We start from the raw sequence: 13,380 nt of genomic DNA on the forward strand, positions 1-13,380 counted from the left end.
AAAAATCATAATAAATGAGTGCCATGAAATGTAAGTGGAGTGTGTAAATGCAGAAGCCTCGAACCGACTAATCCACTATATGCTGCTGCTGAATGAATTAAAAGCAGGGTTTTTTTTAACACTGAAATAAAATAGAAACAAATCCATACTGAGGTTTTTATTCAAGTCTCAACTATGTGATAGAAATGCTTTACCAATTCATATAGCATTAAAACACCTGTTGTATGCATATGATGGAGAAATGTAAAAAAAAAAATATGAGAAAAAAAAGGCTGCAGCTACATGAGAGTTCAGTTGCTTAAAAGGGAAGTTTTCCATCTGCACGTTCATACCATTTATTATGTTACTGGATGCAGATTCTATGGGGAGATGACAGTGCAAGGTGTGTTACTCCACAGCAGTTGTTATTTTAGACAAAATCGTAGATGCAAATAGGCTATAAAAAAAGCAGGTGGACAGTTTTAAGAGACTCAGCTCATGGCTTCAGGTTAACAATCACTGCGACAAACATTTCAGACTGAAATTATTGGATCGAAACCAGATAATTTAAAAAAAAATACTAAAAAGAACCCCTCACAAATAGCTCTCCACCACTCGCACAATGTCATACACACAGACAAGAGGTGTTTGTGATGTTTTGTACGCTTTATAAGAAAGAAAAAGAAAATGAAGCCGACAAATATAAGGGCTGCACAAAATCTTCAAAGCGAAAAATTAACAGCATGGCTCCATTTCCACCCAGTTTCCCCCCGCAACAATCATTAAAGTTTGATCTCATACTACCCCTGCCTAAATTCCGGTGACAAGTGCTAAAAATTTAATCATTCAATATACATACAGTATGAAAGACCAAAGTAAGAGTTCATGTGGTAGAAAGAACACAGTAGCCAGGAGCAGGGGCTTAGGTTGAGGATCCAGGACGGGCCGAGTGTCGTATAAAAGGAAAAGTACATTTCAGAAACAAAAGAAACTATCACACGAATAAGCTTTCCTTTTTTTTCTGGGATAAATAATGGACCCATGGGTGTGAGCAATCGGGCCTTCTGGCTTGATATTGTTATAGTACAAAATGTCCAAAACATCAGCACTGATGTAACAGATACTCTAGGAGATGCTGGGTGTGTGTTGCAATGTTGCTGGGCCAAGAGCACTGTATGATGGCAAACAAAGGGACCGCCATCTTTTAGTGCTTGGTCCGCTGCAGTGGTGGTTAAGGGTCTTTCAGCTTTCAACAGCAGGTGGTTCCGCCTCTGCAGAGAAGGAGTTGTCTGCTTCTTCTTCTTCTTCATAGTTGTGTTTCTGTTGTTCAGCAGGGCTGTTTGGGCTCCGTCTAAAGAGAGAGCACACCGTCGGTCACAACTGCTACTGTGCTTAAATCACAATTACCAGCATGTCAAAGAGGGAAAATGCTCAGTGCAAACTCAAGATGTAAAATGGTTCTATTAAAACCTAAAAATATTTTTAAAAATGATCGCAGGCCTAAGACACCTACTTTAATATCCTTAAAGACAACTGAAAGCACAGCAAAAACACTGTGTATCACTTCAAATGGGATGTTCACCTGTTAGGACTTGAAGCCACATCGTCATTTTTCTCCTCCTGAGTGGGTGATTTCGGTTTTTCATCTTCATCCATATCCTCTTTTTTCTGCTCTGATTCCCCGTTCACTGGAGTGGAGTCTAGAAAAGCCAAATTTGATTAATGTAAGCATGCAGGATTAACCAAAACAAGTAACCAAGTCTGATGGGAGAAAAAAATCCAAGTAATGTAGAACCCAGATCACGACTAGATCCTAAATGCGTCTTTTTCTTTACCTGTGTCTTGTGTCTCCTTCTCATCATCTTCTGGTTCCTTGCTCTCTGTTTGAGGTTTAACTGCTACCTCTGCCTTGCTCACAAAGCGAAGTTTTAACTTGTTGTAAACTTCGCTGGCTTTTTCCATGACAGCGGTGCTGGCTTTATACCGCCGAATCTAAATTATTGGTGATAAAAACCATAAGCATTAAAATGGGGAAGATAATTTCAATGAGAAATGTACTGCACTGGCCCCGAATAAAGGACGGCCCGGTTCATAGGACCACCCATTTTGCAACATCTGTATTTGAATGAACAAAGCAAAGTATAGCATCATGAAGAAAAGGCGCATAAGCAATTGGTTAGTGTACAATCAATAACACTCTGGAAAGCAACTGCTAGCATCCAGGGCCAGTGTAATTTCTAGTGTAATTTCCTACAGTATATGTTGCAATTAGCACATCACGTTGACAATTTTCCATTAAATGTGGGTTTACCCTGCCTTAATGCAAGTGATGAGCTTGGAAACATATAAAGTAACGTCAGCCAAACAAAAGACACTAAACTTCACCTTCTTTAATGTGGCAATAACTTCAGCATTCTTGTGCAGGATCTGGCTGGTGACGGGCACAGCCTCAAGCTCTTTCAGGGCTTGTAGACACCGCTCTATGTCCTAGAATACACACAAACACATCGAAGTTTGGCTTTCAAGCTGACCCAACAACACAGAAAATAGGAAAACTGTTTCAAACCAAACACATAGATGTCAGTTACCGGGTTGTCCACTTTGAGTGCAAACTTTATATCTGTGTGGAGTTTCTGTAGCCGTTCTTCTGGTGATGACTCTGCATTTGGACACACAAAGTGACAGTCACTAAATTCTTTCTTTCCCGCTCACTGAAACAATACTGAATGTTGAGATTTTGGTGGAGAGCTGAGTGGTTTCCAGCATTTCTAGGAAATAGTTTTGCTCGTCAACTGCAATGAACAAGAACAGTGCATGTGAAAATAAGAGTGAATGTATGAGGAACTAACCTTTTTTCTTTTCCACCTTCTTCTCTGGCGGCCTCTCTGGTTTGCGTTTGGGTTTTTCAGGCTTAGATCTAGGAGAGAGGGAACTCTGAGTTCTGTGTATATGGCGTTTGAATGGAGTTTATCTAATGACAGCAGTCTGCATACTTTATGCTGTTCTTCATTGTGCACTCACCTTCCTCTGGACTTTTCCTCTGACCGTCTGGATTTCTTCTCCTTTATCTCTTTTCTCTCCTTCTCTTTTTTTATTCTTGCCTTCTTCTGGTTGTCTGACTTTTTGGGTGGTTTCTTCACCTTTGATGACAAAAGCACAAGAAGTTGTATATGTCAATTAAGACTCACCTGCAAAGATTTTGCTTTTAGGGTAAAACAAATCGATATAACACAGTTTACATGTTTTATATTTAGTTTATTAACTTATTTTTTAGTAAACATGTGTTTATTTCAGGACGTATCTTTACCTCGGTTGGTGATGGAGAATCAGAGTCGGAAGGTGCAGGGATCGGAGGTGGAGGGGGTTTCTTTGACTTCTTCAATGGGTGATCATCTACACCTTCATCTGAGCTACTGCTGCTGTCACTGTCACTCTCCTTTTTGCCCTTATCTTTATCTTTTTTCTTTTTTTCTTCTTCCTCTTTCTCTCTCTCACGTAGCCGACGGAGCTCCTCCGCCTCCTCCTTTTTCCTCCGCTCCTCCAGCTCTCGCCTGCGTTCCTCATCCCGTTTCTTCCATTCACTGATGCGGTCAGGTTCACTATCACTGTGAAAAAACAGGGCAACTTTAGTTCAAATTCACACTGGAATTCAAATAAATCTGAGGTACATGAGTGGGTAAAAAGAAGCTTCCTGACCTGTCACTGTCAGAGGACGATGAAGCTGCTCGTTTTGCCGGAGTGGGTTTGGGTTTCCGTGCACGGGGCTTTGGTGCAGGCTTCTCTGTGGAAGGGAAAAACAACAACAATTGAGCACATTAACATAAGCAAAAAAGAAGGACATTAGGATACCAACTTACATCCATGCCTGTAACTGTGCATGCAGCTGTTAGTGCTACTTGATTAACATGACTAGAGACGCACCTTTCTTGCGTGCTTGTGGGCCCTTTCGAGGTGGTTCTGAGTCTGATTCAGACTTTGAGCCAGACTGGGATTCTGAGCCAGACAGAGCTGGTCGAGGTTTCTCGTCCTCCGAGTCACTGTCCGCTACTTTCTTCTCTGAGCCTGATCCCGACTCTGAATCTGAGCCAGAGGAAGCCTTCTGCAACATCACAGAGAAAATAGGAATGTGAAGGAGATTGGGGAAAAACCCATTACCATTCATAACAAAAGCTTTTCAAAAATGCTTATACTATATCAAGAGAACAAATGGTTGACCTTTTTCTTCCCTCTCCCTCCTGCTTTCTTCCCACCTCGTCCACCGGTTTTCTTCTGTGGAGTAAAATCCTATTGGAAAAATAAATGTGTGCCATTTATAGGCTGTTTAGCCAGCCAAAAATCATTTTGTTTGAGTGTACGTGTGTGTTTTTGAGATTACCTGGTCACTGTTCTTTCCAGAGTCAGACTCCGAAGGTGTGGGTTCTGATCCGGAGGGTGATCCACTCTCTTCTCCATCTCGGTCACTGGAAGACCCTCGAGCCTTTTTCGGAGGTGGAGGCCGCTAAAACAGAGGAAAAAGCAGCAGAAAGGCATAAATTAATAGGATCTACTATGTTTTTGCAGAGTTATGTAACAATGTAACAAAGTTAGTCTGATTGGGGTGTGTAGAGTGCAGGGTATGCATCGCCCTTCTCATGCTTTTAGCATCAAAATGATTAACTTGATTGTTTTGATTATTATATATAAGCAGACAAATTCTCAGTAAGAATCCAGCTGACACTAATTGTTATGGTAACTCTTTTGCTGCTTTGCATGCTAGGTGACTGAGCAACTACCTTGGGAGCTGGCGGCTTTCGCTTCACTCCTCCTCCACGTCCGCGGTCTTCACTCCCAGAATCTGAGTCAACTTCGCTTCCAGAGTCAGCTTTTGGAGGAGGAACGACCTCTTCATCGTCCTCATCCTCATCACTCCCTCCTCCAGCGTTGTTGCCCTCGCTGTCAGATGAGCTAGCCGGCTGCAGACGAACCATGATAAGAAGATTAATACAAAATGCTTCACTGAAAATGAAATGCAGCCTACCAGGCCTGTCACGATGACATCTTGCCTTTCTCTGACAGTTTCCATTAGAACTGACAGGGAGAAGCAAATATGAAATGAACCATGGTGATCTTTAAACGTCACCGTTGAGCAGTGACAAGGCACTGAATTCGAAAAAAACACTGACAATGATTTCTACATTTCATTAATATTTGGATAACATTCAACTGATGAGTCAAAACTCAAATAAGTAGGGGGACACTGAACCGAAGTCGACACCAACACTTTATCTTTTTTTTAAGCACAGAGTAATGCCAGATTATGGATGCTTAGGATTTTCGATATCGGGGTTACTTACTACAGGCGGGGCACTGTAGGAGGCGTGTGGGTTGTTCTGGATCTCCCATAAACCTTCATTGAATCCCTTCCTTTTGTTTGGCTTTCCGAAGCGTTCACTGTTCTTCTCATAGGCGAAAAGGTCCTTCGCTGCGAGGAATGCTCTGTGAAGGAGAGAGATGAAGAAAATATATGAACAAATCTGGTCAACTTAAAAAACAAAACAATCTTAAAAATAAAAGGTTGTTGTTACACAGACTCGAGACTTTATAACAGTAGACAGTGCCACCTAGTGATAGATTGACATACTGCAGGTGCCATCTTGTCACAGATGGTGTCTGATGCATGGTCAAAACATCAGGAAACATAACTTGGGAAAAATGCTGCACACTGTCAACGGTTCAACGGCGAACCTTCAGAAAAGAATGAAGCTAAAGAAGAGAGACTAACAAGCAGTGACTTCACTTTTCGTCTCTCACCATCGCTTTCACAAAGTAGATATCAGGCCCAAAAAATAAAGATGAGACAGAGCCTGAATTTAAAAATGGCACAGCCAATTCAAACATGAATGACAAAAAAATGTTCCACTAGTTAATGGATTTCTAACAAGTATAGCACTTAGTACCATTCAATTTCTTAACCCAACTTTACTGTAAATCCAATTCTAAACAGTTCAAATTCTACACATGCACTCATCTTGTACCTCTACGTGCCCGGCGACTCTGTGTTGTACTCACGTCTCGTGTGTTCCAAAGAAGAAAATGGGGATTTTGTTAGGAGGCGGTTTCACTGCTCCATCAGCCACATCCTCGATCTGAAAACAAGCAACACCTGCACATTAAAACCCCGGAGAGGGAAACGTTGCACGAGTTGCCCCCGTGGACCTGCGACTTCCACACGGAGGCATCGGGATGTTTACCTCTGGGAAACGAAACGGTGCAGATTCATTTAGACTGGCGTTAAGCCCCCAACATAAACATGTCTTCTCATCAGTGATTGTTTCCTTTGAGAACCCGGTTGGAAACATCATTTCCAGAATAACACCGTTTTGCTGTGCTGCTGTCTGCCTCCACAGAGACGAGGCCAGCAGCATCTCCTGCAAATGACGCTGCTGCTGCTGCTGCCGCCGCCGCTGCACCGGCCGCGGGCCCGCACACGCAGCCTGTCAACCCGCTGGAGATGAAGTCGCGTGTCGGTGTTCGCCAGGACCACCGACACACAGAGAACCTTCTCCGGCGTCCCATGCAAAGCAGCAGCCCCCACCCCCCTCCGCCCCTCCGGCTGCTGGTAACGTTCCTTGCCTACCCTGGCTGGCCAGTGGGGGTATCCCTTCATTTTGGCGAAGACCAGGTCTCCGGGCTGGAAGTTGTGTGGCATTGTCCCGCTCCTTTGTGCAGCCTGGGCGTGAAGACGGTTCGGCTGCGCGGCCTCCGTGTCTCGCTCCGCTTGCTGTTTTCAGGTCGACACGAAACCTGGAAACGATGTGGTTAGCTAGCAAGCTAACGGTGTACTAGCGATACCGCGAGAGAAGGGGCAGCGGAGGGAACGCAGCAACAACGCGCAGAGGACTTCCGGCCAAGGCTCGTTACATGCTTCACAATAAAGGTATTTCTCCTGGAAGCTGAAAACGTTGCATTTCCAAAGTCGATGCCACAGGTTGGTTTATAATAACCTATACTGTCACAATATTAGACAGGCTTCAGTTGATACAGACAGAATCACATGTTGGCACACTGTACAGTATCAGTGTAAAATTAAACATATACATTCAGTCAGATGTTCACATACACATTGGAAAAAACAAACGCAGTCTAATACTACCTTCATGAACTTTCAGTCCTTTGATCATACTCATGCTAAATCACAAACACACACAAACACACACAAACGCACTCGCACACACACACAAATGCACTCGCACACACACAAGCACACACAAGCACACACAAATGCACTCGCACACACACAAGCACACACACACACTGACAGGAAGGGGTCGATTTTTGTTTTTAAGGGGTGTGAAGATGTCCATAGTGCTGATGGTTGTCTGATTTATTTAGGCCTTGTGATGCTTGAGGTTGTGAATGTGTCTAAATGTGAAACTTGGCATTGAAAGAATAAAGTCTGAAAATAAAAAAGTGTCTCCTGTCCTCCCTGGCTTCTGTAATCGATTCATATGTCAATGACACAAATAGGTTTATGTGCCAATATCAGAAAATCCACATCTCACAGATGTAATTTGTTTGTTTGGTTAATCAAATGTACATTTAGAAGAAACGAAAAAAATAATTATGTAAATTTACTGACTTTTACTCTCCAAAGCAAATTAAAGTCAGTTGTCATAGCGGATATTAGTTCGCGCAATGTTGTGGCAAGCTTCACTGATCCGGATGAAGCAGCCTGGTCGTGTCCATTCGATACGACAACCTGAGCGGAAGTCCCGCCCTTCTTGCGTCGCTATTGGCTGGCCTGCGATCATAGTTTCCTCTTCAACCAATGACAGATTATACAGTGGAAGTCTGCGTTGACCTCCCACTGCATTCACCTCTGACGAGAAGCCATGTTTCGGTCTTTGAGAAGCGTCCAGCAGTTTAACTGCAACCTCCTGACTCTGCAAAGACCCGGCGTCAACTCGAAACTCTTCATTTGCACGTCCAGAATGGCCGCTTCGGAGTTCCGGGTCGAGCGGGACACGTTTGGCGAGCTCAAGGTCCCAGCTGACAAGTACTACGGCGCCCAGACTGTCAGATCCACCATGAACTTCAAGATCGGGGGACCGAGTGAGAGAATGCCGATCCAAGTGATCAAGGCCTTCGGAACCCTGAAGAAAGCGGCCGCGGAGGTGAACAAGGACTACGGCCTCAACCCGGAGATCGCAGCCGCAATCGTCCAGGCTGCAGACGAGGTTGCAGCAGGTAAACTGGACGATCATTTCCCTCTGGTGGTGTGGCAGACTGGATCCGGAACCCAAACCAACATGAACGTCAACGAGGTGATCAGCAACAGGGCCATTGAGATCATGGGAGGGAAACTGGGCTCCAAAGATCCTGTCCACCCGAATGATCACGTCAACAAGAGCCAGAGCTCCAATGACACCTTCCCCACTGCCATGCACATAGCTGCGGCCACAGAGGTCCACCAGGTCCTGATCCCCGGCCTGCAGGCTCTGCACGACGCCCTCGCTGCCAAAGCTGAAGAGTTCAAAGATATCATCAAGATTGGACGCACGCACACCCAGGATGCTGTTCCGCTCTCGCTGGGACAGGAGTTTGGTGGTTATGTGCAGCAGGTGAAGTACAGCATAGAGAGAATCAAGGCTGCCATGCCCAGGGTGTATGAGCTGGCGGCCGGAGGCACAGCCGTGGGAACCGGACTCAATACCCGCATTGGCTTTGCTGAGAAAGTCGCAGCCACAGTCGCCTCTCTCACAGGACTGCCCTTTGTGACGGCGCCCAACAAGTTCGAAGCTCTGGCCGCCCACGATGCCCTGGTGGAGCTGAGCGGAGCCCTGAACACGGTGGCCGTCAGCATGATGAAGATCGCCAACGACATTCGCTTCTTGGGGTCAGGACCCCGCTCGGGCCTGGGGGAGCTCATCTTACCAGAGAACGAGCCAGGCAGCAGCATCATGCCGGGCAAGGTGAACCCCACCCAGTGCGAGGCCATGACCATGGTCGCAGCCCAGGTGATCGGGAACCACGTCGCAGTCACCGTCGGAGGCAGCAACGGACACTTTGAGCTCAACGTCTTCAAGCCAATGATCATCAAGAACGTGCTGAACTCTGCGCGGCTCCTGGGCGACGCGTCGGTGTCCTTCACCAACAACTGTGTGATGGGCATCGAGGCCAACACCGAGAGAATCAACAAGCTCATGAACGAGTCCCTCATGTTGGTCACGGCTCTCAACCCACACATCGGCTATGACAAAGCAGCCACCATCGCTAAGACGGCTCACAAGAAAGGCTCGACGCTGAAGGCGGTGGCCGTAGAGCTGGGCTACCTGACCGAGGAGCAGTTTGACCAGTGGGTGAAGCCAAGTGACATGCTGGGGCCAAAGTGAACTCTGACAGCAGAAGGGACACTTTTCAACTGTTAAATAAAAGAAAGAACTGGATGAACAAAACTTGCTCTGAACCCTGAACATCTCTTACTTCTTAATACAAATCGAGAATCCTTTGCTACCGATTGATGCAGAACCTTACTTGTTTTAAAGAAAACACTTAAAAGAAAACAAATATTTTCTTATGTCCATATTAAAATGTGGGCCAAATTTCTTTCTTTAGTTGGATAATGATCAAGTAATATAACAGCAAATCCCACATAGTTGTAAATTGTGTCACACAAACAGCTGAATGTCATGTTTCGTCAAGCAATGCAGTACATTTACAATAGATTTGCCTGTTGTATAAAATCATAAATATGAAGTTTCAGCTATAAAACCTTTTCTGTGGGAAAATGTGTCAATTTGTTTACAAACTTAGTTGGTTCTGGAATTCAAAGTCTCACAAAATATCGGTTTGAGGTAGTAGTTGGTAGCTTCACATATTCACTCTGTGCCATCCCAGTTAATTCAACATGGACTCCTGTACCCTGTGTGTTCTGGCTTACGGTATTTGTGCAATGTCCAGTTAAAATGGAAAAAACAACAAGAATTAAAAAGCAAATATGTCCTGGTTTTTGGATATTTTTCTGACCTTGCTTACACATATACACTGCCAATGTGCTAAAGTTTATTGATTATGTCATTAAGGATATATTGCACTGTAAACCAAACAAAAAATAGACCAATGTTTAATCATATGCTTTATTATATACAATGAATGCAAGCTTATTGGAAAAACAAATTTACATATAAAAGTTTTACTTTCTTCTATCACTGCACTATCTCTTTTATTACATATAAAAATGATCCACACACTGATAAATATTTCTCATGATCATGAATGAAATGTTCAGTGTGATTGATGACATCACACATTGACTTCCCTCCTCTGCTTCAGCCGCAGAATCAGTCTGACATCACTTCAGCTTCTCTTCATGAGTTTGATCATTGTCAGACAAAAGGGCAACATGATCCACTCAATAGTAAACATAATACATTCCTGTGCTATATTTTAAGGCTGACTTTAAATAAAAAAAAACATTTCGAGTGTTTTTTTGTTTTTTTGAACATTGTCAAAATCCACAATACAAAATGTTAACTGTAGTGTTTTGAATTACTATCACCCCTTAAAAACAATTATCTACCTTTCAGTCAATTGTGCCGACGAAACCAGACATGTAGGCGATCGAGTGGGAGATTCACCCAACAATAAAAAATTAAAATAAAAACCTGCTGCCTGCCATGAGTGGCAGCCACACCCGAAGAAATATTCATAGGCTGCGCGGAAGGTTTGGGTTTTTAAAGAGTCTATTTATTAATCATTTGTATCATTCATTCATTCATTCATTATTGCGTTTAGGTAAGAGGCGAAATATTTTGCGACACAGCTCGTTCCCTAACTTTCACCAGCAGAGGGCCTCATCGAGCTGTGATTGATTAAAAGGTAATGAAGCCTCGTGTCCGCCATCTTGTACTGTCTCCTCCCGTCCGGAGGGGGGCGGTAGACCCATTTCCCCACAGAGACCAGGACGACGTAGAAAACGGAAGTCAAGAGCAGGAATGAATGTCAAACGGTTGCATGGTGGGCTGTGCTTGTGATCAACCCCAAATAAAGATGTCAGGTTACAGTTTATTTAGAATAGGAGCGTTAGCAAAATGCATCGCGACCAACCCTACCACGGTGCTCTGCAGGACGAACACGCTGAACCGAATACAGACACGTGGATATGCCAAGAAAGTTGGTGAGTAAAGAGGACACCTCTATCTCGTATTACACCTACTTTACATCTGTATGTTCTATTAAATTGCCTCGTGTGCTTAAACGTATGTGTCACGTTAAACTGACTCATTGTTTACACCACTGTGTGCCTTAATATAATAATAACTGGTGAATAATAGCTGTTTTGATCTAGCAATAATACACAAATAAACATGTCCTGAGCTGTTTGTGCCATTACACCATAGTGTTATAGTGAACAAAGCACTGGTCTCCTTGTACACATCCTCATTTTGATATGAACATGATGACACTTGACTCTTTCCCTTTCGTCTTCCAGTGGCCAAAGGCAAAGCCAAAGGCATGGTGAAGGAAGAGCTGAAGGGCCCAGAAGTGTGTAACGACCCCGTCAGACTCACTTCTCAAGCAGTAGGGGCCAACATCTATAAGCAAGGAGATGACCCCAAACTGAAGCCCCCCGAGGAATATCCAGAGTGGTGAGAGAGCATATTCTTTCATTTCAGACACTTTTTCGGTTTGTTCAAATTCATTTCCTCCTTTTTTTTTTGGAAAATATCTGTTGGCAAATCTAAACAAAGCTTGGTTTTAAACATGCATGTATTTTTCTCCTCAGTATTACTGTTGCTCTCTCCACCTACACATAGTGAATATACAGTCGCGCAAACATGTCATTTCAGAAGTTAATTGTGTTCTTCAAGTGTTCCTGGAAATTACACATGGGAAAGTCCAGACGCAAAAACACAATTAGAGGAGAGAGGTTGAGGAAAGCAGGTATTTTAGATTGATAACATATTACAATGAAATAATTCATACATCCCATTCATGGTCCCAGACTGTTGGATTCCACTGTATACTGTATTCATTTCCCCTCTGGTTTTTATTTTACTTGAGACCGTATAGCTGTTTTCAGACATGCTCTGAAGCCCGAGACCTTGTCCTGACCTAAACTTCTCTGGAGGCGCTACATGTGAGAACACAAATGTCCGCAGATTCAGCACACAGAGATTTTCCTGCCAGCCCCCAAGTATAATATTTGGAGAATGTCTGAGTGAGCACATGTGAGAATACAGCAGTCTGGAGAATTCACAGTAAGCAAGTGGGAGTGATGATAACTGTAAATAAAAACACTGCTTTCTGCAGTGGAGTTATCCGGAGCCTCCAGAGATCTACCCAGACACCACCGAGTGCTCCAGAGATTATCCTCCTGCTGTGTTTGTCATATGTAAACGATCAACTCCAGAGCATATCTGGATGCAATTCTGCGAACATTGTCCAGAGTTCATGTCTGAAAACAGCTTATGTCTGACAAATTTTGACTTGAGGAGAGTGCAGTTCAGGATCATATTTTTAAATTGTTATTGTGTCCATTCATTGTAACTTTAATATTCTGTATAATATGTTTTCATATTTGATTCCCCTCATCATTTGCTCAGGTTGTTCAAGTTGAACCTGGGAGAGCCCAAAAAGCTGCACGAGTTGGAGCCGGACACCTGGGAATACTGGAAGCGTCTGAGGAAGGAAAACATTTGGCGTTCCAACAGACTACATAAGGGGAAGAAGTTTTAAGCCTTCACTGGACTGACAGTGGGCAGCTCTCCTCCTCTATAGTGATGTGCTTCAGACGCTTGTAAACGGAACTACCATGACATTGACATGTTCAGATCACATGTCAAGCTCCTGAGTGAAATAAATTACACAAACTCTCAACTACAGCTAAAAGGTTGTCAGAAATCCTGCAGCATGTTCAGTGGTTTTCCTGCATTGGGTTTCTGGGGACAGTATTTGAAATCTTGAAACTGTCACTCATTTAGGATTTTGACTACGTTGAACTATGTTGAACTCATTGCAATGCTGCAATGCAATGCAGCAGAATCCAACACAAAAACTGAATATCAGAATAAGAAAAGAAAAAAAGTGATTGAAAGTGCATTCCCACCTTGTAGACAATCTCACCATAAGGTCCAAACAGTAGTTTATGTTGTACAATCGAAAGGTCCAGAAAGCTACTATGTGGACATTGTGATGAGATCTCAAAAATGCATTGTTTACTGTGTTTGATGCAGGGCTATCACATGGGATTGAATTCGTTTTCACAACTGTAATGGTACAATGATTCTTCCACAAATGACCTACCCAATTTTTTTCAGACTTATGATAAATAAATATGAATAAATACGATGGCTTCTATTCTTGCCCAAAAGCTTTAACGCATGTTATGGATCTACATTTGCTGCCACGTTATGAAAGGTC

The 13,380-nt window shown here is 43.5% G+C and overlaps 3 protein-coding genes across 6 annotated transcripts; 2 read left to right on the top strand and 1 right to left on the bottom strand.

Annotated features, from left to right (window-relative positions):
* Window positions 1-142: 142 nt before the first annotated feature.
* Window positions 143-7,134, bottom strand: hdgfl2 (HDGF like 2). Of its 4 annotated transcripts, none has more exons than XM_035647624.2 (16): window positions 7,112-7,134; window positions 6,028-6,104; window positions 5,313-5,454; window positions 4,752-4,931; window positions 4,355-4,477; window positions 4,195-4,263; window positions 3,901-4,078; window positions 3,676-3,760; window positions 3,287-3,584; window positions 3,001-3,119; window positions 2,829-2,896; window positions 2,568-2,638; window positions 2,365-2,466; window positions 1,815-1,971; window positions 1,562-1,679; window positions 143-1,330 (listed from the first exon to the last, which is right to left on the bottom strand). In XM_035647624.2, the coding sequence occupies exons 1-16, from the start codon at window positions 7,115-7,117 to the stop codon at window positions 1,222-1,224; spliced, it is 1,902 nt and encodes a 633-aa protein (XP_035503517.1). In that variant the 5' UTR covers window positions 7,118-7,134; the 3' UTR covers window positions 143-1,221. The 4 variants fall into 4 exon arrangements, with proteins under 4 accessions (XP_035503517.1, XP_035503515.1, XP_035503516.1 ...); XM_035647622.2 differs by lacking the exon at window positions 7,112-7,134 and adding an exon at window positions 6,587-7,013; XM_035647623.2 differs by lacking the exon at window positions 7,112-7,134 and adding an exon at window positions 6,596-7,010.
* Window positions 7,135-7,790: 656 nt separating this feature from the next.
* On the top strand, window positions 7,791-9,965 carry fh (fumarate hydratase). The gene has a single exon (XM_035647625.2). It carries the CDS (start codon window positions 7,851-7,853, stop codon window positions 9,348-9,350), a length of 1,500 nt encoding a protein of 499 aa, XP_035503518.1. The 5' UTR covers window positions 7,791-7,850; the 3' UTR covers window positions 9,351-9,965.
* Window positions 9,966-10,952: 987 nt separating this feature from the next.
* Window positions 10,953-13,305, top strand: mrpl54 (mitochondrial ribosomal protein L54). The gene is given in 4 exon segments (XM_035647626.1): window positions 10,953-10,988; window positions 10,990-11,134; window positions 11,450-11,606; window positions 12,564-13,305. Coding segments are annotated over 4 exon segments (471 nt in total). The 3' UTR covers window positions 12,697-13,305.
* Window positions 13,306-13,380: the final 75 nt, after the last annotated feature.

The sequence above is a fragment of the Scophthalmus maximus genome, chromosome 13, assembly GCF_022379125.1.
Source record: "Scophthalmus maximus strain ysfricsl-2021 chromosome 13, ASM2237912v1, whole genome shotgun sequence".
Classification (NCBI taxonomy): Eukaryota; Metazoa; Chordata; class Actinopteri; order Pleuronectiformes; family Scophthalmidae; genus Scophthalmus; species Scophthalmus maximus.

Coding starts and splice junctions, on each gene's coding strand:
- hdgfl2 (XM_035647621.2), bottom strand. CDS start 6,383: ATGCTGCTGGCCTCGTCTCTGTGGAGGCAGACAGCAGCACAGCAAAAC. Junction 4,079..4,194: donor GAGGGAGAGGGAAGAAAAAG/GTCAACCATTTG, acceptor GTGATGTTGCAG/AAGGCTTCCTCTGGCTCAGA. Junction 2,467..2,567: donor CACTCAAAGTGGACAACCCG/GTAACTGACATC, acceptor TGTGTATTCTAG/GACATAGAGCGGTGTCTACA.
- fh (XM_035647625.2), top strand. CDS start 7,851: ATGTTTCGGTCTTTGAGAAGCGTCCAGCAGTTTAACTGCAACCTCCTG.